Source organism: Crocuta crocuta, unplaced genomic scaffold (genome assembly GCF_008692635.1).
Source record: "Crocuta crocuta isolate KB4526 unplaced genomic scaffold, BGI_CrCroc_1.0 scaffold95, whole genome shotgun sequence".
NCBI classification, from domain to species: Eukaryota; Metazoa; Chordata; class Mammalia; order Carnivora; family Hyaenidae; genus Crocuta; species Crocuta crocuta.
In genome coordinates this window covers 8,573,236-8,597,822 of record NW_027530971.1, presented here as the reverse complement: position 1 = coordinate 8,597,822, position 24,587 = coordinate 8,573,236, and the positions used below count along the sequence as shown (strand labels likewise).

Below are 24,587 nucleotides of genomic sequence, written 5' to 3'. Positions count from 1 at the left end.
CAGAGTGTGGAGGTGCTACCAGGTCACAGGAGAAAGCCAAAAGAGGAGAGAAAAAGTAATGGAGAGGGAAGAAAAACATTTCCCCACAGTGGGCTGTGGGTTTTAAAACTTAATGATCAACGTGGGTTGGAGAGGGGAGAGATGAAAAACAAGCTCCCTGGGGGCCTGAAAATTGTTCCCTGAACTCTCTGGTTAAACATGGTCAGCTAAAGAGGCACAGAGCCAAGCCAAGAAATACACAAAGCAAAGCCAACGGAAACTGGGTTTGGGGAGGAGGTACTTATATAGCAGAAACTGTCCCCTGGGCACAGCTTTCCCCCAAGGTAGACCCAGTGTGCCGGAGGTGTTTGCTTTGTCTATTCTCCTGGTTCTGGACCTCCATCCAGTTCTGCGAATGGGTTTGTCAAGGTCAGTTTCCATGTTAACATTATTTCCAGGATTCCAGCCCGCTCTGCTGCCCAGTCCTGAAACCCATAAAGGTCACACCACAACAATGTGCATTGGAGAACCATGCCTCAATTTACTCCTCTGTAAAATGGCTACAACCACACCTTCTTCTCAGGGGTTTTTAAATGAGGGTTAATTCCAATCAGTTGCAAAGAACCGTACCACTGTCAAGGCTTAGGATCGTTTAATAAAAGGAGCTACAAAGCAAAGATTTGGGGAAAAAATGCTAAAACTGAATAAATAATAGGATGGCATATTCCAAGCTGCAAAACCAGCCACCCTCACTTCTTTAGATGTCAGCTGTGGTGTTAACAATCTACTGAAGTGAAACTTAACAGCTGCTTTACAGCCCTGGGCCCATGTTGTTTCTATCAAGTCACAACTTGACCCCAGACCATCACATTCTCCATCCTAAAGGCTTGGCTCAGCCACAAACTCTAGGGGCTGTGTTTTCCTGGATAAGGAATCCAGGAAGACTCACTGATGAGCAAGATGGTTGACTGTTTCTGGGTTTCTCCTGTGCTTTTTCCTTGACAGCCATGGGGTCTCCGAAGGAAATCAGTTTCTCAGACATCACTGAAAACTCAGCCACTGTCAGCTGGATGGCACCCTCTGCCCAGGTGGAGAGCTTCCGGATCACCTATGTCCCTGTTGGAGGAGGTAAGGAGAAGGAGAAAAGGAGATGGGAGGAGCAGCCTGGAGAGTTTGAGTGGGATAGTGAAGAGACCCTGATAATTCCCATCTTCCCCAAATATGACCAAAGAAAATTATTTCCTTCTATTTGAAACCACCTCTGTAGATTTGATTTGTGAAGTGCTCTAAGATCCTTACAAGAATTACCTTATGAAGGGTCATTTTATTAAGACCTTATCCAGCCTTGAAATTCTGAACTTCTGTAAGAAATGGACCCTGGGCACCTGGATAGCTCAGTCGGTTAAGCGTCCGACTTCTGTTCAGGTCATAATCTCATAGTTTGTGAATTCAAGCCCCGCATTGGGCTCAGTGCTGACAGCTCAGAGCCTGGAGCCTGCCTCAGATTCTGTGTCTCCCCCACCCTCTCTACCCCTCCTCTGCTTGTGCTCTGTCTCTCTCTCTCTCTCTCTCTCTCTCTGTGTATCTCAAAAACAAACATTTAAAAAAAATTTAAAAAGAAATGGACCCCAATGTTGTTTTCTCACAATGATGGAGACTAAATACACTGGCCTTTTTCTCTTTGAGCACACTTATCTGAAAAGTTAATCTTGACCTGGATACATGTGAGGTTTTACCCTTTGATTTCCAAATCTTCCTGTCTCAGTAGAGATGGGGAATTGTGACTTAGTAGAGCTGAGAGTTTTAGTCCAGCACACAGGAGCCACACCAAAGACCATGCTTGGTGGGGGGGCAGAAGGGGATGCACAGTCAAATCTGCTTAAAGATATTCTGGCAAGTGAAAGTGTATACTTAAAGGATGGTTGATACTTCTTCAAAAGAATGATGTAGCAGCCCAATGGAAGTTTGGCCAGCCAGTATACAAGGTCCTCACCAGCCCTGAAAGTCTAAGAAGTATACATTTTGGCCTTTTTAATAAATATAAGAGTATGAACTTGACTATGACCATCTTCTTTTCTTAAAGAGTAGGATCTCTGCTAGTAAGGGAGTCTATGTATTCCAAAGCTAAGACAATGAATTAAATATACCAGATATACATTACAGAGTGAGCTTTTCATATTCTTTGTGGGAAAAATAAATAAATAAAATGTGCACAGCATGCCAACTCTCTACTGAACGGAAACTTGCCATTTTTAGCACATTCTGATTTCATGTTTTTTTCCTCTCCTGGCTTGGTTTTTGGCGTCTGCACGGATGGGAAAAAAGCATTATACAAAAATAAGACCTCTTTTCCTATGCCAGAGGGTAGGAGCAAATAAGAGGAAATCAAGAAAGTGGTACTGGATAAAGGCAGTTTCGTTTCCAAATTGGACACACCATTCTTGGGGCAATGGTGTATCTCAGTGCAGTTCACCCTTCCTGATCCTGCTTTTGCCATGTTCCAGGGACACCCTCAGTGGTAACTGTGGACGGAACCAAGACTCAGACCAGGCTGATGAAGCTCTTGCCCGGAGCGGAGTACCTCGTCAGCGTCATCGCCATGAAGGGCTTCGAGGAAAGCGAACCGATCTCAGGATCCTTCACCACAGGTGTTTTTCCCACCTTCCATATTATTGCTCATGACTCAGCAGCTGGAAACTTTTCTTTTACTTGGGACATCCTGGTGGAAAATGGACTGAATTTGGAGCTCAGGAGACCTCATTTCTGGCCCATCCCCAGCCTTTTATGGGCAGGGTAAACTTGACGTCATTCTTACCCTCCCGGGGCCTCCATTTCTTGGGTTAGTGTGGGAGAAAGAGCACAAGTTTGGGGTCATACTGACCTGGATTGAAATCCCAAGTCTACCACTTCTAGATACATGAACTGTCGGTTAATTTTTCTAGGATCTAGTTTCCTTCACTGTAAAATGGGTACAGTGCTGCTTCCTTTGCAGGGTGCTGTAAGGATCACATGAAATGATACCTGTAAGGCATTCGTAAAATGTAAATGACTGTGCACATTAATCCTCCTCCTTCCCCCGCTGCCTATTGAGAGGGTCCTTCCAAGCAGGTGCTTCACACTGATGTGTAATGGGGACAGCCATGAAGTAACAACTCTTGGTTGAGCAGTTACTGTATTCCAGGCACTGTTACTAAACCCTTTGCAGTTAAATCATTAAAATGGCTGTTATCATTCCCATTTTGCAGAGGACACAACTAAGATCAGGGAAATTAAATACCTTGGCCAAGGCCACAGAACTAGTGATGGCTGAAGCAAACTTGAACTTGGGTCAGCCTCACTCCAAGCCCTGTGTTCTTCTAAAATAGATGATTATTGTTCTATTATAACCTGATTTGTGCAGCATGCTGTAAGGAGGGGGGGAATAATGAATTGCACTGAAGGAGAGTGAAGTGGAAAATTTCTTTACAGGGAGCCATGTCTCTGAACAATTTATCCTTTGATAGACAAGCAATTATCCAGAGTAATCCATTAAGGGATCCAAAGAATGGGCCTCATAGGAAATTTTAAAAATATCCTAATAGTCTAAAAAACTTGATAATATGCAATTAAAACATCCCGTCTGTACCCAGAGTCCTGTCTGCCCTGCCACACAGGCCCTATTTCCCCCATAGAAATCTTTCATTCATGGAATCTCCGCGGCAACAGATTGCAAAAGCTGGATGCACTTCCTCCTGAGGCCCATTGTCCTTGGCATTTAAAGGAAATTCTGTACAGGCAGGCTGAAACAGGAAGGAACTTGGAGCAGACCGTGCAGGCTTCCAAAATTACTCTGCCTCCTCTTGCTTCTCAGGCCAGTCATCACATCCCTCAGAATTCAGGAGTCTCGTCTTTGAAATAAACTAATGATCACTGCCCTCCACCCTTCCAGGGACATTGTCCTGGAATAACTGAGTAATAAATGGAAATGCAATGGGGCAACAGTCATATTTAGGTTAGTTTCTGAGAAAGAGATGTTGGGTAGTAGTAGTGGTCAGTTAAACAGGCCAAGGCCCTCAGAATATGCATCCTTCATCAGTACAGGTTATTTGGGAATCATATCTAAGATATGATTATGTCTAAGAATCATATCCAATAACTTTAATAGTCATGTTAATAAAAGAAGCTGTAGGGACACCTGGGTGGTTCAGTTGGTTAAGCATCCAACTCTTGATTTCGGTTCAGGTCATGATCTCATGGGTCATGAGATCGAATCCCACATCAGGCTCTGCACTGGGTGTGGAGCCTGCTTGGAGTTCTCTCTCTTTCTCCCTCTGCCCCTTCTCCTCCCTCAAAAGTAAAAAAGTAATAATAGCAGCTTCAGTGAGCTAGTGCTACCCCAGCACATTTCACACACATCGTCTAGTCCATCCTTATAGCAGCTGCCCTCTGACACCTAAAGAAAGTGAGGTTGGAGAAGGGCACACAGATACTAGGCAGGGAAGCTGTGGCAGAACCCGGGATCACAGCCTGGGGCCCCGCTCTGTGTTGCCTACAAGCCACCTACTGGTGCTATCATTCAAAGCCCAGAAGAGCCTCTGGTAGCCTGTGCCCCCTATTTTTGTAACAAGTGATATGAACTATAACAGTAACCCTCATCATGTGCCCAGCCCTTTACAGTTTATATAGCTCCTTTCCACCTCTAATAGCATGTGAGCATCAAAACAACACTGAGGATAAAGCCAGAAAGAATCAATATCCCCGTGTTACAAGTAGGGGAGTAGAGATCCAAGATAACCTAACCAGCAAGGGAAGGAATCATGACTCCAACCAAGGTGGTCCTGACTCCAGACTCAACTTGGAACTGTTCGCACAATGAGCACTATGTCCCAACCCCAACACCAGGAGTCCAGGAGCAGGGAGATCGCAGAGCAGCTGTGTCTGATGTCCCACACCCTTAACTACCTGTCTCTCTAACACATCTTCACCTTTCTTTGCAGCCCTGGATGGCCCATCTGGCCTGGTGACAGCCAACATCACAGACTCGGAAGCCTTGGCCATGTGGCAGCCAGCCATTGCCCCGGTGGACAGTTACGTCATCTCCTACACAGGGGAGAGAGGTAAGGTCGTGTCTAAGACCCTCCCCACCAGGAGGAGTGTCTGTCCTCCTGTTCTCCCTCCTCCCTGCCATGTTTGGGCTTGGATGGCAAAAATACATGGGTAGGTTGGAAGGCCAGTGACGTCCTTGTGGCTGCCGACGTCAGAATAGACTCATGGGCTGATGGCTGAGGCTGGATGGGTGGGTGTGGAGGGCCCGGCCAGGCTGGGGGCAAGGGAGGCCTTGCCCATCCTCCTCTGCTTGTTGACGAGTAAAGAGCATCAGTGTTGTGGCTACACCAAGGAAAGCGGGGAGGTCATTTCAAGGAAAACAAAGAAAGAGCACATCTCCAGGCTGCATGTGTTTCCCCAGCCTGTCCCTCCTCCCCTGTTAGTCTAGGCTGTCACCGTGAGACTCCCTCTCTAGGCAGCAGCTCTTATCTCTTACAAAGAATAAGTTCAAAATCTTGAGTCTTAAACAGGCCATTCCAGGGGCACATCCAACTTCAGCTCAGGTCATGATCTCACAGCTCGTGAGTTCGAGCCCCATGTCATCCTCTGTGCTTATAGCTCAGAGCCTGGAGCCTGCTTCAGATTCTGTGTCTCCCTCTCTCTGTGTGCCCTGCCCCTGTTCATGCTCTCTCTCTCTCTCTTTTTAATGTTTTATTTCTAAGAGAGAGAGAGAGAGAGACAGCGTGAGCAGGGGAGGGTCAGAGAGAGAGAGAGTCATAGACTCCGAAACAAGCTCCAGGCTCCGAGCTGGCAGTCAGCACAGAGCCCAACATGGGGCTCAAACCCACAAACCGTGAGATCATGACCTGAGCCGAAGTCGGACGCTTAACCGACTAAGACACCCAGGCGCCCCTCTGTCTCTTTCTTAAAAATAAATAAACATTAAAAAAGTTTTAATGGTTAGATTATTATAAAAAATAAAATAAACAGGCCATTTCATGAGGTGTTGGGAGCCTGGGATTCTTAGAGGCCACAGAGGGGGCCAGTTATAACAGGTGTGACTAAGAAATCAGAAATGATTTCTCCTTGTCGTTGCAGACATATGTGCTAATTCATTTACTCAGTTGTAAGACTAAACACTTGTTTGGGGCACCAGCACACCATGGCCACTGAAATGTAAGATCAAATGCAAATAAGAGAGAGGAGAAAGAGATTTATTTTCAGTGAATGAATTCGTGCTTTTGTAATGAGCTTCCCTAGAAAAATGCTTTCCCATCTTAATCCCCAAGCATATGGAAGTTTCATATTTTATGGTTCAGTATTGTTTTACCTGCAGTGACAATGTGAGAGGCACCTTAACTGTGCCTGGGGCCTCTGAAAATCTTAATTCACCCTTGGCCATTACCTAAGAGAGTTCTTTATAAGTGTAAAGCAAGTTGGGGGGTGAGGGAAGAGAGATTCTGGGGTTTATTCTTTTTACTCTTCTATTCATTAGATGAATTCATTAATTCATTTATCTCTTCAGTTCTTAAATATCCCCTAAGAGCAAACCCCTCCGAGTCAGGGAAGCTGCTGTTATTGTGCCTACAGTAAATCAGAGTAGATTCACAGCCATTATGGAACTAGTAGAGGAAGGCCTGGAAAAGGGGGTTTCATGGATGACAGACAGGATGACCAATTCATCCCAGTTTACCCAGGACTTTCCTAGTTTTCAGCACTAACAGCCCCACACCCTGAGAAACCTCTCAGTCCCTGGCAAGCCAGGATGGTCAGCCACCTATGATTTGAAAATAAACACAAACACCTGGCACCATGGTTCAGTATCCAACCCTGGCCTTGACCCGAAGGGGTCTGGGAGGCAATAACCAGGCTCTGGAGTGTCTGCAGCTGCCCAATTTTGGGGCTGCCCCAGCCTCGTGATTTGACACCTGTCAAATTATAAAAGAACATGACAGTAAATGAAAAGGAGGTGAGAGCAAGCAATGGGACACATTAAATCGGGGCAGCTGAGGCTCGAGGATGTTAGCTACAGCTCTCTTCTAGCCAGTTCCCACACCTCAGCTGCAAAGCTGCCCCAGCCAGCACCACGTGGAAAAACTTGCTTCCCTGCCCCCCTTCCTTCCGGATTTGGTGCCCAGAAAAATCCAGTCTCTGTGTGATAAATCCTTTGTATATGAGGTGAGTGCTCAAGAGAGAGAAAAGGATGTGTCATTTCAGAAAGCAAACCTGCCTTTCTGCAGGGTCGTGGAAAATTTTTGCTAGAAGTAGCTGTGTGTGCCATGTGCCAGGTATACTGATGGCTCACACGGGGAGAGGTAACCACCTCGGTGTGTGTGTTTTATATTTAGTGCCAGAAATTACACGCACGGTGTCCGGGAACACAGTGGAGTATGGTCTGACTGACCTCGAGCCTGCCACAGAATACGTGCTGAGGATCTTTGCAGAGAAAGGGCCTCAGAAGAGCTCAGTCATCACAACCAGGTTCACAACAGGTACAAAGACTCCGGGAGCAGGAAGACATCCACCCACCCACAGCCTCCATCTTCAGTGGTCATGCTCTCCAACCTTCTTTCTGAAGTCCGATCCTTGCAATGTGATGACGTCAGCATCAGCTAAACTCACCAGTGCCCACTCAATCAGGACCTTAAGAAACACCATTCCCTTTTGAACTGAAATGACCTTGTTCTCCCCATGGACTAGGAAATAGTTTTAAAAGGAGGGCTTTTTAAGTGGAAAGCCAGTCCCCACTGGCCCCAAACCCAGTATTTAATGATCCATGTTCTAGGCAGGGAAGTATTTTTAAGAGAAAGATTTTTCAGGCATGTTTTCCTAGATGCCCATTGGGTTTTTATACATTGAGATCTTCTTACAAACTATGACAAGCAGGGAAATAGAAGAAGCATCCTCTCAGTAGAGGTGAATGCCAATATCAGCATTCATCTGTCCTGTTACTGAAGAGCAAGAGAGGTTGGTAATTATGTTCACAGCTGTGTCTTTCTCCCTAAATCCACCCAAGGCCAATCAAGAGAACGTCGGGCTCAGGAAAATCTGGCCCTTAGGATGAAATGAACCACAGAGAATTATGTTTAGAGATCACATGACTCAACCACCTCATCTACTGATGGGGAAGGTTCTGCCCAAGGTCATACAGGTCAGTGTCAGGGAAAGGACTTGAACACAGGCTTCCTGATAACCCAGCCAGGGATTTTTGTCCTATAGTTGCTGATGTATTTGATAATAAATGACTTATCTTCCACAGACCTTGATTCTCCAAGAGACTTGACTGCTACTGATGTTCAGTCGGAAACTGCTCTCCTCACCTGGAGGCCCCCCAGAGCATCTGTCACCGGTTACCTATTGGTGTATGAATCCGTGGATGGTACAGTCAAGGTACTTAAAGTATATGAACTCCTCACTGCTGTTTGAAACATGTACATGATCCTCAGAAGAGAAAAGAATTACCCTGGGGCTGTTTCTCCCCCACACAGCTAGGGAGCTGAGAAAAAAAAAACAAATTAATAGAGACTAAATGTCATGCCAGACCTTCTGAATCATATGCTCCAGCCTCCCTGTCTCATTTTAACCAGACTTCAGTTTTGATAGCCCGCCAAGATCAAAAACCACTGCTCACAAGACTTGAGGACATTTTTGGAGCTGGATTCATGGTCCTTTAATGTTTTTTAAGCCAAAGCCAAGGACTTCTTTGGCGCATTTGCCATATTTACAATGTCACAGACGGCATCATTCCATTAGATATTGAGCATACATCATCATGTTCTTATGCCATCAACATTAATACTATTTATAGCAATTGTTATTTATATTCTCTATTCTTTAACTTTCCAAGTTGAAGTAACTTTAACCGTTCCTTTCACACAAGTGAGCTTTATCTCTAAACTTTATTTTCTAAACTTGTTACTGAATTTTTAATTTTGGTCATCATACTTCACGTTTCCAAGATCTTTTACTTATTCCCTGTTCATTTACCATTTTCTAGTGTATTGTTTATATTCCGTGTATAATCTTCTCTTTATCTCTAAGAATATATGTTACTGGTATATTATTCTACAACCTGAATAGTGTCTCTTCCAAGGTTTTTTTCCTTGCTTGCTTGCTTGTTTTGTTTGGGTCTTCTTTCATGTTTGAGACTCCCACCCAATTCCTGATGGTCCTTTTTGTGCTTGAGCCAAGAGTGAAACAGTTTATTGGGAGCTCCACATGCATGCATAGGTCTGGTCAACTATGGGTAGAGTGGGTAAGCAAGTACCCAGTCATTTTGTTGGGGGGCTCACAAATAGTGGTACCATAAGCCTTTTCTCTTGAGCTAATCCATCTCCCTAGAAGATCCTCCAGCCCCTTCAAACCAAGCTGCCAGGAGCATAGCTGGAGGAAGAGCCTGGGCTCCTATGTGAACAAACCTTCATTTCTGTTTCCACTATAGCACCACTGAGCCTGGTGGATTTCAATCCAGAGTCTTCTCTCTGGCTCAGTCTCTCCAGAAAGTAAACCTCAGCCTTTCATCCGGACTGGGAAGGGCAATCCTCTAGATTGTTGGAGGATGGGGAAAACTTGGAATCTGTTCCTTATTTAAGCTTTTGAACACACTTTTGTTAAGCCATGCCCCCACACTAGCCTTCAAAGGCGCCTTTGCTTTTGTACACATTCCATTCCTGAACTTGCTGGGCTCTGTGGTGTTCGTCAACCCGCTTCTGACTGGCCCCACCCCCTTAGCCGGTTATGCCTCAGCTCTCTCGACTCTGCCCCCTCACCTGTCACTCCACGGCACCCCTTCCCAACTGTCAAGACCCTGTTGACATTGTGTGCCTGTCTGTCTCCTCTGTTCTCCACCTCCTCCTCGTGGGCTTATACTTTATATCCCTTTACCCTCACTGTAGTGGGTTTCAGAAGAAGATAGAGCTAAACTGGCTCTGCCATGTTTAACTAGCAGGGGACACACATTTCTAGTCACTGCCATGGCCCTTCTTTGAGTTGAAATAATAATAACTAACTTCCTGTGTGCGTGAAGGCAAGTCCTTTACACAAGTCCCTTTTGTCAGTGTTCACATATGTAAAATGAATGCATTGGATTCACCAATCTTGAATGTCCCTTCCCAGCCAGGCATTCTAGGACTTTGTTTGCCTGAAGTCCTGAACCTCATTTTGGTCTACCCTGATTGCATAGAAAGCAACTTTGCACAGCAGCCAAGAGAGCTGTGAGGTAACTGAATCCCCCAAGTAATTCAATGAACCCAGCTTCATACTTGACCCTTCCCTAGAGACCAGACCTGGGGACCACACACAGGTCACTGGGTCACTAGTGTCAGCTTACTGACTTTCCTGCATGTCCAATCCCTAACTTTCTATGTTTCACCCAAGAAAATCAACCTGGTGAAGGAGGAAACAGTCCTGGGCAGGGTGTTAGGAGACAGGATGCATCTTCTGCCACCAACAAGTCTCTCAGCAACTCTGAAATTCAGCTCCCACCCTCCATTTGGAAGAATTGGGGTAACCTCACCTGCCCAGTGTGACAATGTGCAAGAACCTTCCAGGCACCTCCACACTGACTCATTATGTCCTACACCTTGTTGGCTGTGTTTGCAGGCTGTAGGCAGCACTGCTGAGTTTGGTTTGCTAGAAGCATAGGTTAAATTTCAATTCCAGACACCAAGGTCATCTGCTAAAAGGTGAATTCTCAGGCACTGGAAGCTCAAAAGAGCATTTGAAGAGGAAGAAGATCTCCTGAAAGCTGAAACCAGTGTCCTGTGGACAGCAGCCCAGTGAGCAAAGTCACAAACTACAGGTGTAGGTAGGAGAGGTCTGGGAGTAGAGGCAAACATACACCTCTCCTGGACAGTTCTGTTCTAGAAAAGAGGCATGCGGGCTCAGCTCAGACTTCCACTATGCCCTACCTACTGAGGTACTGCAATCGTCCCCTGGCTCAGGACATCCCCGGGCTAACTGTATCAGAATCATCTGACAAGCTTCCTAAATATGCACCTGGCAGAGCTCCACTTCGGGCTCTTACGATGCAGTCAGTCTGCAGTGGAGCCCAGATGTTATATTATTTTATAGTTTCCCAGAGGACTATGAAAAAGAGCCATATTAGGGACCTCTAGTATAACTGGTCAAAGTCTAAACCTTTTGCCCTTTGCGTGATTCATCTTGCCACCAAGTTAAGCTGGGTTCACATCATTCACTTGTTCAAAAACCCTGTTGGGAATATGCATTCCTTATCATGATAAAATTCAATTTTCATAGCTTGGCATTTAAGTCTCTTTGTCATTTGGTCTTTTCCCACTTCTTCTACCATTCTATCACCTAAAACCAAGTGTAGTTGAGATCAATCAGTACCTCCTCATATTATTTTAATTTGCTTACCCCCTCTGGCCTTAGGACCTTTGCTTATGCTACACTCTCCCCACCTCTGATGTCCCAGGAGTAAGCATGGAGCCTGACACAGAGTGAGACTCAGTGGAGTCTTCTGAATGAAGAAATGAATGGATGGGTGAATGAATGAGTGTATCATCTGTACCCTGATGATTTATGTGGTCAAAAGCTATTATATTCTTTCTTCTGCCCTTAGGAAGTCATTGTGGGCCCAGAAACCACCTCCTATAGCCTGGCAGAACTGAGCCCATCTACCCACTACACAGCCAAGATCCAGGCATTGAATGGGCCCCTGAGGAGCAAGCTGGTCCAGACCATCTTTACCACAAGTAAGGGCCTCAGGGTATAGCTGCGCTCTGAGATCAAACTTTGTGAGACTAGACCAACCCTCCACTTCTCTGACTCCAGCTACATTTTTCCATCAACCTCCTTAAACGGATCAATGTCTTGCTACTACCTGAAAGCCTGATGAATGTGGGTACAGGAGGTTAAGGACCTCATGATAAAAGGGAAAGAGGGTCAGTAGTGAGACATCTGGATTCAATCCCTAGCTCCACCACTTGCTCTTGTGTGATTTAGGAAAGTTGCTGTCATTCTACAAGCCTCAGTTTCTTCATCTGTACAATGGGATCAGTAAGCATCCCTTCCTCACAAGGACCTTGAACTCCTAGCCCAGGGTATGGTTCATGGTCAGGGCTCATCATAAGCTATGTCCCTTCTTTTCTCTTTCATCATGTCAGCATTTACAAAGCCTGTCCAATTCAAAATCAAAAGCAGTGCTCCCACTAAGCTGGTGGGATTATCATGCCCAGTTTTCTGTCGGGGTGGCAGAGGCTCCCAGACATGAAAGTGACCTGCTGAAGGCTATATAGCATGAGTTAGAGTCTGATCTGGGCTCAGATGTTCCAGGCCCAGGTAACCACCCCTGCACCCTGGACACTGGCTGTCTTTGGCAGATGGAGAATGTGCAAGGCATTTCACTGGTGAATTAAGAGGAAGCATGCCTTCCTGAGGGAGGAGGGAGTCAGCCTTTGGAAAGGCCTGAATGTGGGGTACACAGAGTGCATTCCTGTGCTGCCCCCTGCCCCTCACACTCCCCTCAAGTAACTCTGCACACACCTGCTGAGGGAGGTGAAAAATCAAAAGTTATGACTTTGCCAGATCTCATACCGGGTGCTGGGAGCACAGAAATTTGAATGTGCTTTAAAGGTGCTCCCAGACCAGAGTCAGAAAAGAAACAAGGAAACAGCTAAGGATACAACCTCCAGTGAAGGTGCAGTACAGGGAGGTCAGATCAGATCAGAAAAAAGAACTGCTGTGACCATCAGGTCTCTGTCCTACCTGCTTAGCATAGTCCCAAGATCANGCTGGGAGCACAGAAATTTGAATGTGCTTTAAAGGTGCTCCCAGACCAGAGTCAGAAAAGAAACAAGGAAACAGCTAAGGATACAACCTCCAGTGAAGGTGCAGTACAGGGAGGTCAGATCAGAAAAAAGAACTGCTGTGACCATCAGGTCTCTGTCTTACCTGCTTAGCATAGTCCCAAGATTGTCTGTGTCTCGCAAGTTCTATACTTTTTGCATCACACTGTTGCATTTGGAAATTCCCCAGGAATTCCCTCTAAGACTCCCAGGCTCAGAGCAGTTAAGTGACTTCTCCAGTGTCTCAAGGCAAGGAAGTATAAGTGTAGGACTAGAATCCTTGTCTCTGGCTTCCAAACCCTCTGAAAAGATTGAGATGCATCATTATTAGATGGCCAGCAGAGTGTCCTGACCCACAGCGAGCCGCCTGTTGGTGCTGAAGACCCAGCCATCTGGCCGGGACCTGGGTCTTCATCAGGTGCTGGCTGGCTGCTCGAGGTAGATCAAGGTCAGCTTGAATCATGCCCCTCACAGGGGCTCAGCTCTCCTCCCACTGATGTCAGCGGTGGTTTCCAAGAATATAAGAGACTGAGTTAGGTCCCTTATGTCCATAACCTCCAAAGCCTCATTGTAACCCCCACAAAATGGGTTTTATGCTCATCTTGCACATAAGAGAGCAGAGCCACCGAGAAGTTAAGTTGCCTGCTCATAGACATCTAGCCAACGCACAGTAGAGCTGCCATTTGAAAGCCCTCACCCAACCCCCTTTCTCTAAGAGGGTCATGCTGCCGTCTTATCCCACAGCTGGACTCCTGTACCCATTCCCCAAGGACTGCTCCCAAGCAATGCTGAATGGAGACACGACCTCTGGCCTCTACACCATTTATCTGAATGGCGATAAGGCGCAGGCTCTGGAAGTCTTCTGTGACATGACCTCTGACGGGGGTGGATGGATTGTGAGTATCACTGAGACAGGCTCCAGAGCTCTTGGGCAGGGAGCGTGAGTGCAGAGGATGCAGCAGGGGTGTGGAGGGGGGCGGGGGAGGTCCTCCCCGTGCACTCAGACACCAGCATGCATGAGGTTTTGCAACACAGTGCCTGTCACGCAGGGACACTCAGGAATTACCTCTTAAAGAAAGAAACTGGGGATAAAAAAAAAAAAAAGGAGAAAATAGTTTTCTTGTAATTTATCTCATCTGATCCTCAAGCAGCTCTGTGATCCATTAAAATGACGGTGGTCACGGAGCCTATCCTGTGGATTAATTATCATTTGCTAACTATCAGGCACTGTGCTAAGAGTTTCACATGAATTATTTGCAACCCCATTACTGTTCGAGCTGGGTAGTATTTTTTTTTCAATTAATAAACTTAATTTTTCAGATCAGCTTTAGGATCACAGCCAAAGTAAGCAGAAAGTAAAGAGAGTGCCCATATACCCCCGTCCTCACATGCATGGCCTCCCTTCCTGCCCCCCCCTCCCCAGCAACACCCTCCACCAGAAGGGGCATTTAGAACCTCTGCCTTGACACCTCGTAATCGCCCAAAGCTGGGTGGTATTTTTAATCCTTGCATTTCAGGTGGAGGTGGCCTGCCCAGAGTTACCCAGCAAATTAGCTTCAGACAGAGCTGGGGACAGGTGTTTTTCCCACAGTCTAGTGTTCTTCCTCTTAGAAAGATGCCTTCCCTTTCTTTCAATAGCTAAAGCGCACCTGACTCCTTGCTTATGTCATAGGTGTTCCTGAGACGCAAGAATGGACGTGAGGACTTCTATCGCAACTGGAAGGCCTATGCCGCTGGGTTTGGGGACCGCAGAGAAGAATTCTGGCTTGGTAATGCAGCCCTGCATGTTTGCAGCCCAACTACCCACTTCTGCTCTCCTCATTTGTCCTAACTCACAGCAACCCATGGGTGAGAAGAAACTAGGCGGGAACAATGTCTGTGAGAGTGGATACAGAATAGCAAATCTTCAGTGGAAAAGACGTTCAGTTCTCTAGGTCATTAAAAATAAAACTCTGGTCGAGGCACCTGGGTGGATCAGTCAGGTAAGCGTCTGACTCTTGATTTCGGCTCAGGTCATGATGTCACAGTCGGTGGAGAGATCAAGCTCTTCATCAGACACAAGGCAGAGTGTGGAGCCTGCATGGGATTTTCTCTCTCTCCCTTTCTCTCTGCCCCTCCCCTACTCATGCTCTCTCATGCTCTCTCTCTCTTTCAAAATAAATAAATAAACTTAAAAAAAAAATAAAATAGGGGCGCTTGGGTGGCTCAGTCGGTTGAGCATCCAACTTCGGCTCAGGTCATGATCTGCCAGTTCGTGGGTTCGAGCCCCGCATCGGAGTCTGTGCTGACAGCTAGCTCAGAGCCTGGAGCCTGCTTCAGATTCTGTATCTCCCTCTCTCTCTGACCCTTCTCTGCTCATGCTGTCTCTCTGTGTGTCAGAAATAAATTTTTAAAAACATTTTTAAAAAAATAAAAAATAAAATAAAATAAATTAAAATTAAATAAAACTTGGGTCTAACCTTGAGTCCCATGGCACTTGTGCAAGGTTCAAAACCCCCACCTTGCACATGGGCCAAGGAGATGAAGCTGCATGCCCACTGAATCTAGCCAATAAGCAGTTGAGCTGCCACTTGAAATTCCCCCAAACCAACACAACAATGCCATCACCCATCCATCCATCCATCCACGCACACAGCTTGCCTTCTCATGCAAGAAGCTTGAGAGTTGAAAAGGTGCTTTCTCCACTGTACCTCCTGATCCTTTTTTAAAATATGTATTTATTTATTTAGAGAGAGGGAAGGAGGGAGAAAGAGGGGGACGAGGGGCAGAAAGAGAGGGAGAGATAGAATCCCAAGCAGACATCATGCTGTCAGCCCAGAGCCGGCCGCAGGACTCAATCTCACAAGCCATGAGCCAAATCAAGAGTCCCACACTTAACCACTGAGCCACCCAGGTGCCCCCACTGTGATCTTCACAGTGCCCTAGGAAGTTGGCAGGGCAAAGATGTCAACCCAATTCTACCGGAGGCTCAGAATCATCCAGTATTTTGCCTGGTGTTGCTCCCGTGAGGAGTGGACCAAACCACAAGCCCAGATCTATGTGACCCCAGTCTCTTTCGAGAGCCTAACCGCTGCTCTTGCAGGGGGGATGGAGTAGAAGCAATGGCCTCGCTCACTCGTGCCGCCTCTGTAACCCTTGCCTGTCGTCCACAGGGCTGGACAATCTACACAAAATCACAGCCCAAGGGCAGTACGAGCTCCGGGTGGACCTGCGCGACCACGGGAAGACCGCCTACGCCGTCTACGACAGGTTCAGCGTGGGAGATGCCAAGACCCGCTACAAGCTGAAGGTGGAGGGGTATAGCGGGACCGCAGGTAGGCGCCGGGGGCCACACTTCCGGCTTCCGGCCCCGCAGAACGCCTTCCTAGTGTTTTTAGTGCATTCCCTCATCACTCCTTCCTTCATTAATGCGTCCACTTCTCAGATCCACAAAGTACCTGAATCCTTATTAGGTGCTAATCCAGAACCGCAGCTGAACAGAGCAGGCTAGATAGTTTGGTCAGCAGAACACAGAGTAGGTTGGGAATCAAAAAAATATGTCTTTTTCTTACCCATTTTTAGATAGCATTTTTAGATGGATTGAAAAACAGTCTCTTGGGGGCTTTAATGGTCATCTAATCCAGTGCACATATGACCCCCGGGGACCCGGAGCTGACACCCCAAGATTCTGCATGTCTTACAGGTTCCCTGGGGATCCCCCTGGTCTGTGGACCACACTTTGAGTAGCCAACACTCCACTCTGGCACCAATTGCTTGAATCTTTTCTAAGACAACCCTGCCATGTGTCATCCAGCCTCAGCCCACACACCCCCATGACCAGAAGCTCATGGCTTTTTTGTTTCTAATGTTTATTTATTCATTTTAAGAGAGAGAGACAGAGAGCACAAGCAGGGGAGGGGCAAAGAAAGAGAGAGAAAGGATGCCAAGAAGGCTCTGCACTGTCAGCACGGAGCCCAATGTGAAGCTTGAACTCATGAACCGTGAGATCATGACCTGAGCTGAAATCAAGAGTCAGTCGCCTAACCAACTGAGCTACCCAGGTGCCCCAGCTCACTGCCTTTCAAGCAGCCCTTTCATTCCCTATCTGGTACATAACCTAGCTCAGATTTTGAAGATTTCATCGACTTGAAATGGCCCTGGTGTGGTTTTTCTGGCTCAACAGTAGAGGAGAAATTAAAATAAAGAAGCAACATGCATTCAGGCCTACTAGGTAGCATCTTCTGCAGATATTCGGCCTGCATCATTTCTCACAGAAACTCTTCCAGGAAGATGTTGCTGTTATACAGATGAGGAAACTGAGGCCCAGAAAAGGTGGGTGATTTGCCCCGGGGTGAAGCAGCTTGCAGAAGGTGGACCAGGGGGCAGGCCTGGCTGTGGACAAGCGTGGATCAGGTCTGACGGCAGGACCACCCAGTAGCACTCTTACCTGCTTTGGGATGGCGTCCAGTTATGTCCATGAAAACAGAAAAGACAGAAGCTAGGGTACATTTCCAACCTCCCCGAGCCTCACAGGGAAACATCCGTAATGCAAAGAGTCTCCAGGTTAAGATTTGCTAAGAGCCAGGCAGGATCTAAGGAGAGACTGAGCTCTTTTGAAATCAGTCTGGTGATAGTCAAGAGGGAGAGGCTTATGGGGCAACAAGGGCCACAGTTATTTTCTGAATCGCTTGAAGAATCCTGGCCTTTTATTACCTGGCAATAAATACCTCTTTGAGTGAAGTGGCTTCAGGCAAGAAGGATATCATCACTGGACAAAGCCAAGCCACGGGGCAGCAGGATTGTGGCCTCCACCCGTCTTTCTCTGCATTTCCAGAGCCCCTTCACTAAGGTGACCCTGGTAACGCTGCATCTGGTGGCAGCCGGCCCTCCCCAGGAGGGCATCTTCTGTTATCCATACCCACCCGCTCTTGGTAGCTTCCTTGTTAAAAAGGCCTCCGAGATCCTTTGGACTTTGATTCAAGATGTCAGGGCAAAATGTTTCAGTGTCTTAAAATGTTTGCACGCTACATCGGCCAGAGCTGGGAGTGTGGGGACACAGAAAGAAATGGCACTTAAATGTCCCTAAAATGTCNTCTGTCCCCAGCAAGGAGAAACCTCAGGGACACTGCAGGTCAGGTGAAATCCTAGACGCGGCCCACGTTAACCCGTGAAGAGCCTGGGGAGGATCACCCGTCACGTGGATTCCAAACACAGAAAGGTCTCCTCAGACAGAGCCCTGGTCTGCAGCCTGGAAGGAACACAGATAAAATGGAGGCTGTCTAGGTGAAGCAGGGGTGAAAGCGGGGTGTTCTTTCCTCCTTCTTATGTTGCCTCAAGGATACTCCACGGTAGCTTTCTTCCACCACCTTTATTTCCTTGTCTCTGACCACCTGGGCAATACAGAATCCTTCTGGGGGTGGGGGGCACCAACCAAAAGCTGCCTGCCCAAAAGGAAACTTTTCTTTCCACCTCCCTCCCACCCAATGTTGGAAGAAGAACGAGCCGATGGAAAAGGGCCACAAGGCGTTAGGCGAGTCCCACCCCAGCTACGGCTGTGCTCTGGCCACTGCGTGGACTCTGGGACATCAGTCTCCCTCTCTGGCCTCTGTCTCCCACATAGAATGTGGAAGGCTTGCTTCTGGCCTCCGTCCGAGGGAAGCAGGAGGGCAGAGGAAGGGCAGTGCAAAGCCCAAGCCATCGGGTGGCAATACTTTACGGGCACCGAGGAGTCACAGCCGCGTTTGCCCAAGAGGAGAGCCAGGCTTTCTCAAATCCCACCTCCCTGTCAGATTCAGACACTGCCTGATGTCAGTGAATGCCNCACATTAAATGTCAAACTGGATCCCTAGATAGTACTACATACAGATGGGCATCTTGTCTAAGGATCAGAGATCACTGGCCCCATAAACAGTGAAAAATAACTGTATGATGCACATGCTATTTGGTGGCATCTGATATCTAAAGGGTTTGATTACTAGTGTGGCACTAAATACTTGTATTTGCTGGGGAAGGCTCACCATTATTAAATACAGGTTTCTCATCTTCCTCTCTGAGCTCCGTTATGTAAAGGAATGTGAAAAAATGATAAAAGTCACAACAGTCACAACTATCGTACATATTATCCTACCCATTCAGCATATACCTTCAAATCCATTGTCCAAACAGCACCCGGAGGTGAATAGAATTGGTGTGCTGGCTCCATTTTATAGAAGAAAACACTGGGGCTCAGCAAGACGCTTGACGTGTGCACAGTCACATTAGGGAATGAAAGGGACAGGACTTGAAGCTGGACCCTCCAAAGCCACCCACAACCTTCTTTCTACCACCTTATGCTGCTTCTAGAAGTGAGCCCCCAGGGTAACTCTCAGGTCCCCTCCAGCCCCGTGTTTGACCCTAATTCCGGGTTCAGTGTTTAAGGCCAGCCCACCCCAGGCCCTTTGAGTGGCCACCCTGGCTCTGCCCTTCGGAGCCCACAAGGACACTCCAGCCGGGATTCCTCAGATCCACTGTTTTCTCTCTGCAGGTGACTCCATGGCTTACCACAACGGCAGGTCCTTCTCCACCTACGACAAAGACACGGACTCAGCCATCACCAACTGTGCCCTGTCCTACAAGGGGGCTTTCTGGTATAAGAACTGTCACCGTGTCAACCTGATGGGAAGATACGGGGACAACAACCACAGTCAGGTGAGCAAACCGCGAGGGTCTGGGGCAGGGCTTGGGAAGCCAGTTGGGGGTGATCGGCAGGCACTCCTGCCCCTCGGTTCTGGCTGAGACTGGAGGGCTGGGGGACAGCAACCTCCAGGAGATGGTGGCACCTCTGTCCCCAGCAAGGAGAAACCTCAGGGACACTGCAGGTCAGGTGAAATCCTAGACGCGGCCCACGTTAACCCGTGAAGAGCCTGGGGAGGATCACCCGTCACGTGGATTCCAAACACAGAAAGGTCTCCTCAGACAGAGCCCTGGTCTGCAGCCTGGAAGGAACACAGATAAAATGGAGGCTGTCTAGGTGAAGCAGGGGTGAAAGCGGGGTGTTCTTTCCTCCTTCTTATGTTGCCTCAAGGATACTCCACGGTAGCTTTCTTCCACCACCTTTATTTCCTTGTCTCTGACCACCTGGGCAATACAGAATCCTTCTGGGGGTGGGGGGCACCAACCAAAAGCTGCCTGCCCAAAAGGAAACTTTTCTTTCCACCTCCCTCCCACCCAATGTTGGAAGAAGAACGAGCCGATGGAAAAGGGCCACAAGGCGTTAGGCGAGTCCCACCCCAGCTACGGCTGTGCTCTGGCCACTGCGTGGACTCTGGGACATCAGTCTCCCTCTCTGGCCTCTGTCTCCCACATAGAATGTGGAAGGCTTGCTTCTGGCCTCCGTCCGAGGGAAGCAGGAGGGCAGAGGAAGGGCAGTGCAAAGCCCAAGCCATCGGGTGGCAGTACTTTACGGGCACCGAGGAGTCACAGCCGCGTTTGCCCAAGAGGAGAGCCAGGCTTTCTCAAATCCCACCTCCCTGTCAGATTCAGACACTGCCTGATGTCAGTGAATGCCAAAAACTTAGAATCAAACAGTGTCTCTTTTTTTTTTTAGTTCATCGTACCAGCCATGCACTTCTCCATGTCCCCTCACAGCCCCTCACAGCTCAAAGAGAAGAGGGGTCATCTGTTACGTTTCTCAAATTCCACATATGAGTGAAATCATATGATATCTGTCTTCCTCTGACTGACTTAAGGGAAGAAAAATAAGATAAAAACAGAGAGGGAGGCAAACCGTAAGAGACTCTTAAAATACAGAGAACAAGCCTGAGGGTAGATGGGGGGTGGTCTTAAATGGGGGATGGGCATTAAGGAGGGCACTCTCGGGATGAGCACTGGGTGTCCCACACATCAGAGATGAATCACTGGGTTTTACTCCTGAAGCCAAGACTACACTGTATGTTAACTAACTTGAGAATAAAATAAAAATAAAAATAAACTGAAAAAATTGTTAAAAAAAAAAAAAAGAGAGAGAAGAGGGGTCAGAGAATGTGTTGGTGGCCTCACAGCAGCACGCCTGAGAGCGGACACCCCTCCCCCGGTGGGGCAAGGGCAAGCTCTACCATGTGCAGACTGTGTGGAAGAGTCAACCATGGCATTAGGAGGCCCAGGCACAAATATAATCTTTTCTGGAGAAAAATAAATCTTTGGCCAATTTTCCAAGGATATTTCTCCCTATCTGAGATCAAGGAGGTAATATTTACTTCGCACCTGCAATGCGCCTGGTACTCCAATTGTTCCTTTACAAATTCATTTAATTTTCATGGCACCTTTTCAAGGTTGGCACTACCAGACCCTAAGGGCGGGGGTGGGGGAGAAAGATAGTGAAACTGAGGTCCAGAAAACTTTGACGACTGTGTACGGCCATTTATGCCTCAAGTAAGAACATTAAGATTGAACTCTGCATGTCAGGTTGTACAAACCCTCATTAAAACACTCCACGAGACTCCCGTGAATTAGAGACCCCCCTGCATATAGCTACTCAATTCTGTAACCTCCAGCCATGACCTGAATTCCTTCAGCACCTGTTCCTACCCATGGCAAGTCTCATCAGCCACCATTTTGTTTCACAATGGCAGTTCAAAGCTCAATGCAAATGCAGGTGACTCCTGACTAAAATTTTAAAAATTGAGTCAGATTCAGCCAGCTCCTTTGAAAGTTTTCACCACACAGACCAACAGACAGATAGACAAGAGACAGCTGTGAACTACCAAATGGTCAGGTTGAAACAGACCTCCTTTTATTCCGACAACTAAGCAGCAACGCTCAGTGACCACCTTGCCTGTCGGAAACCCACCTGGAGATCTCCTCTTTTTTACAGGGCGTTAACTGGTTCCACTGGAAGGGCCACGAATATTCAATCCAGTTTGCTGAGATGAAGTTGAGACCCAGCAACTTCCGAAACCTCGAAGGCAGGCGCAAACGGGCGTAAGTTCCAGGGACAACTGGGTGAGAGAGGAGTAGGGCCCAGAGGAAGAAGCAAACTTTACCAAAGTATCAACACAATCAGTCCAACCATCAAACCACGCCCAGGTATTTGGCAGGAGTTACAGTTGACCGTGGATCACTGAGGCCAATGGCCGAAGCACCCGCCTCACCTACTCTGCGAGTATTTCCTTCGCACCAAAGACAACGATCTCCACAGGTTTCTGTTTTGTTGTTTGAATCAGGAAAAAAAAAAAAATCTTCCAGTGACAGCATCACAATGGTTGTCCTTCTCTTGGGTGGCTCTGGGAATGGGCGAGGGGTAGGCTGTACAGTGGTAGTCGGTGTTAGAACCAGCTGTATTTTACACAAAGCTGTATAATTATCGTTATTTCTGTCCGCAACGATTCAGTGTGTGTCATTGGAGGCCGTCCCCCCCTTTTTTTTACATTTCATACAGCAAAAACCAGAAAAGCAATACAGTTTCGATTTTAAGGATATGATTAATATGATTAATATAATAATAATGAGGAGGAAAACTAAGAATTTTTAAAGAGATCTTCCTTTCCAAAACACATCTGGACAGTACCTGATTGTATTTTTTTTTTTTTTAATAAAAGCACAAGTACTTTTAAATTTGGCTGTTGCTTTGCTCTTCGTTGTTGAGTCTGAATTCCACCAAAGCCAACGTATTTGAATAGAGGGAGGAAAGGTGGGGATGGATGGTGGTCAAGTCAGAGAGGAAGAAGGAAGGGTGGTGGCGGATGGGCTGGGAGAGAGGAAAGCACCATTTTGAACAAAGTTGAACGAGGTTGGAAAAAAGGTTACCACTTAAGATTCAGCCTCTTGCCCAACATTTTCAAGACTAATGGTTTGTGGCTTCAGAGGTGTTTTTATACCCACCTTCTAAGGTAACCTCCTAAAAATTCCATGATACAGATGAGGTAACAACTGTCATCTAGCAAGGATTAAAGTGCCCAGAGGCAGACAGACAGCCTGCGTTCAAACCTTGGCTCCACCATACCCTCGTTCCCTTGCCTCTTTGTGTCTCACTTTCCTAGTGAGTAAAGTAGGGACGCTCACACTTCCTCATGGCATTTCTGTGAAAAAAATAAATGATATCATCCAGATGAAGAAGCCCCTGACATGGTGCCTGGTGTATATTAAGTGCCACTAAGTGTTAGCTGTCACTGCTATTACATTATATATGACAGATGGGGGTTCACAGAAGTTCAACGACTTGCCCGCGGCTACCTACCCACTTAATCAGAGAACTAGGATTTCAACTCCGGTCTCAAAGTTCTTGTCCTCACTCGCTGAGGAAATCCCTCCCTCCCCCAGGAAATGTGTGCCATAGGCACACATTACAGAATGATTGAGGGTGGGAAAGTTCAGGTGGATCCTTCCTACAACCCTGAGGCCTTAGAACTAGAAAGAAAACTGGGCGCCTGGGTGGCTCTCGGTTAAGCAGCCGACTTCAGCTCCGGTCATAATCTCACGGTTCGTGAGTTCAAGCCCCACGTCGTCGGGCTCTGTGCTGACAGCTCAGAGCCTGGAACCTGCTTCAGATTCTGTGTCTCCTCTCTCTCTGCCCCTCCCTGCTCACACTCTGTCTCTCAGTCTCTCAAAAATAAATAAATGTTAAAAAATTAAAAATAAAAAAAAAAGAACTAGAAAGAATGTCTGTTAGGAATATTCCCTTCTCCCTGACTCAGAGCCCCATGGCCCCCAGCCCTGGCCTGAATGCACTGAGGGGTGGAGGTAATTCACTGCCCAGCACAGCAGATCTGTTTGTACTTGGCAACTGTCCAGTCAGACCCACACATTACACGGTTGTCTTTTAAAACATGGTGACTTGGGGGGTAGGGAGCAATTCCCAGATGATTCGCTCAGAGATTTTCAGCAAAGGGACTTATTTAATGAAAACGTTTGGGCTGATAGGCCTCATTCAAATGGAATGTGATGGCTCAGAGGCGAGGATGAGAAGAATTTGTGGCTCAGCCAGACCCTTTGCCGCTGAGTTTATCTTGCTTTAATAAATGCTGTCATGTTATATACACAACTGGCGGTTCCAGATCATAAGACTCGTTGCCTGCAATTCGGCCATAGCAACGCTTGCCTTGCCGTGTAAACCCCAACAAACGGGCTCCCTACAACAGTCCAGCCTTACGTGGGAGGCTTAACCCTCTGTGCACTGCTCCNCGCCCAAATGCAGATGTAACTAAGCTGGTGAGGTACTTCCCAGAAACCACACCAGAATCAGATGCCAGTTGGTGAAGAATCCCCATCAAATGTGAGTCCTTGACCTCGGCCCTGGGAAGGGGGGCAGATACCCCCATATGGGGGTGGGTAGGGAGAAGGGCCAGAGCCAAGATACTGAATGCTGCATAGTCAGTTTCAAACTGCCCACATACCGGTCAACGCATGAGCTCACCATGCCTCAAACATGTCCTTCAGTGACTGACTCTAGCTTTGTTCAAGCAACCTCTCCCATCTCAAAAGGTCTCCTGGAATTCTAGTCCACCCTCAAAGTCCAAGTCCACTTCTGCTTCCCATGAAGCTCCCCACTGAGAATGAATTTCCAAGGAGTCTGCCCTTCCCTTTACCCTTCATCCATCTGCTCCCCTCCCTTTCCCCGGCTTGTAGCCTTCAAAGCCACCCCGCATGAATGATATCTCAGGTTTCGGGTAAGATATCAAAACGGGAAGTGCTGAGACACTGAAGGCAGGAGACTGGGCAGTTAGGGGGTCAGGGTACTACTTTTCCAGCCCCATCCCTATAGCATCACAGGGCGGATAACTGTTTCCATTCTAACAGAGCAACAGTGCTGGTCCATTGGCC

The 24,587-nt window shown here is 47.4% G+C and overlaps 1 protein-coding gene across 6 annotated transcripts in view; it reads left to right on the top strand.

Moving 5' to 3' along the window:
• The window catches only part of TNC (tenascin C), a 96,928-nt gene extending 74,552 nt beyond the window's left edge, over positions 1-22,376 (top strand). For all 6 annotated transcript variants that reach the window (XM_077769929.1, XM_077769928.1, XM_077769927.1 and 3 more), the window contains 11 exons: positions 985-1,107; positions 2,484-2,627; positions 4,956-5,075; positions 7,353-7,496; positions 8,264-8,394; positions 11,588-11,720; positions 13,557-13,708; positions 14,485-14,581; positions 15,965-16,126; positions 19,315-19,478; positions 21,643-22,376. In XM_077769929.1, the coding sequence (XP_077626055.1) occupies positions 985-1,107; positions 2,484-2,627; positions 4,956-5,075; positions 7,353-7,496; positions 8,264-8,394; positions 11,588-11,720; positions 13,557-13,708; positions 14,485-14,581; positions 15,965-16,126; positions 19,315-19,478; positions 21,643-21,753 (1,481 nt within the window). In that variant the 3' untranslated portion in view covers positions 21,754-22,376. The remainder of the gene's footprint in view (positions 1-984; positions 1,108-2,483; positions 2,628-4,955; positions 5,076-7,352; positions 7,497-8,263; positions 8,395-11,587; positions 11,721-13,556; positions 13,709-14,484; positions 14,582-15,964; positions 16,127-19,314; positions 19,479-21,642) is intronic.
• Positions 22,377-24,587: the final 2,211 nt, after the last annotated feature.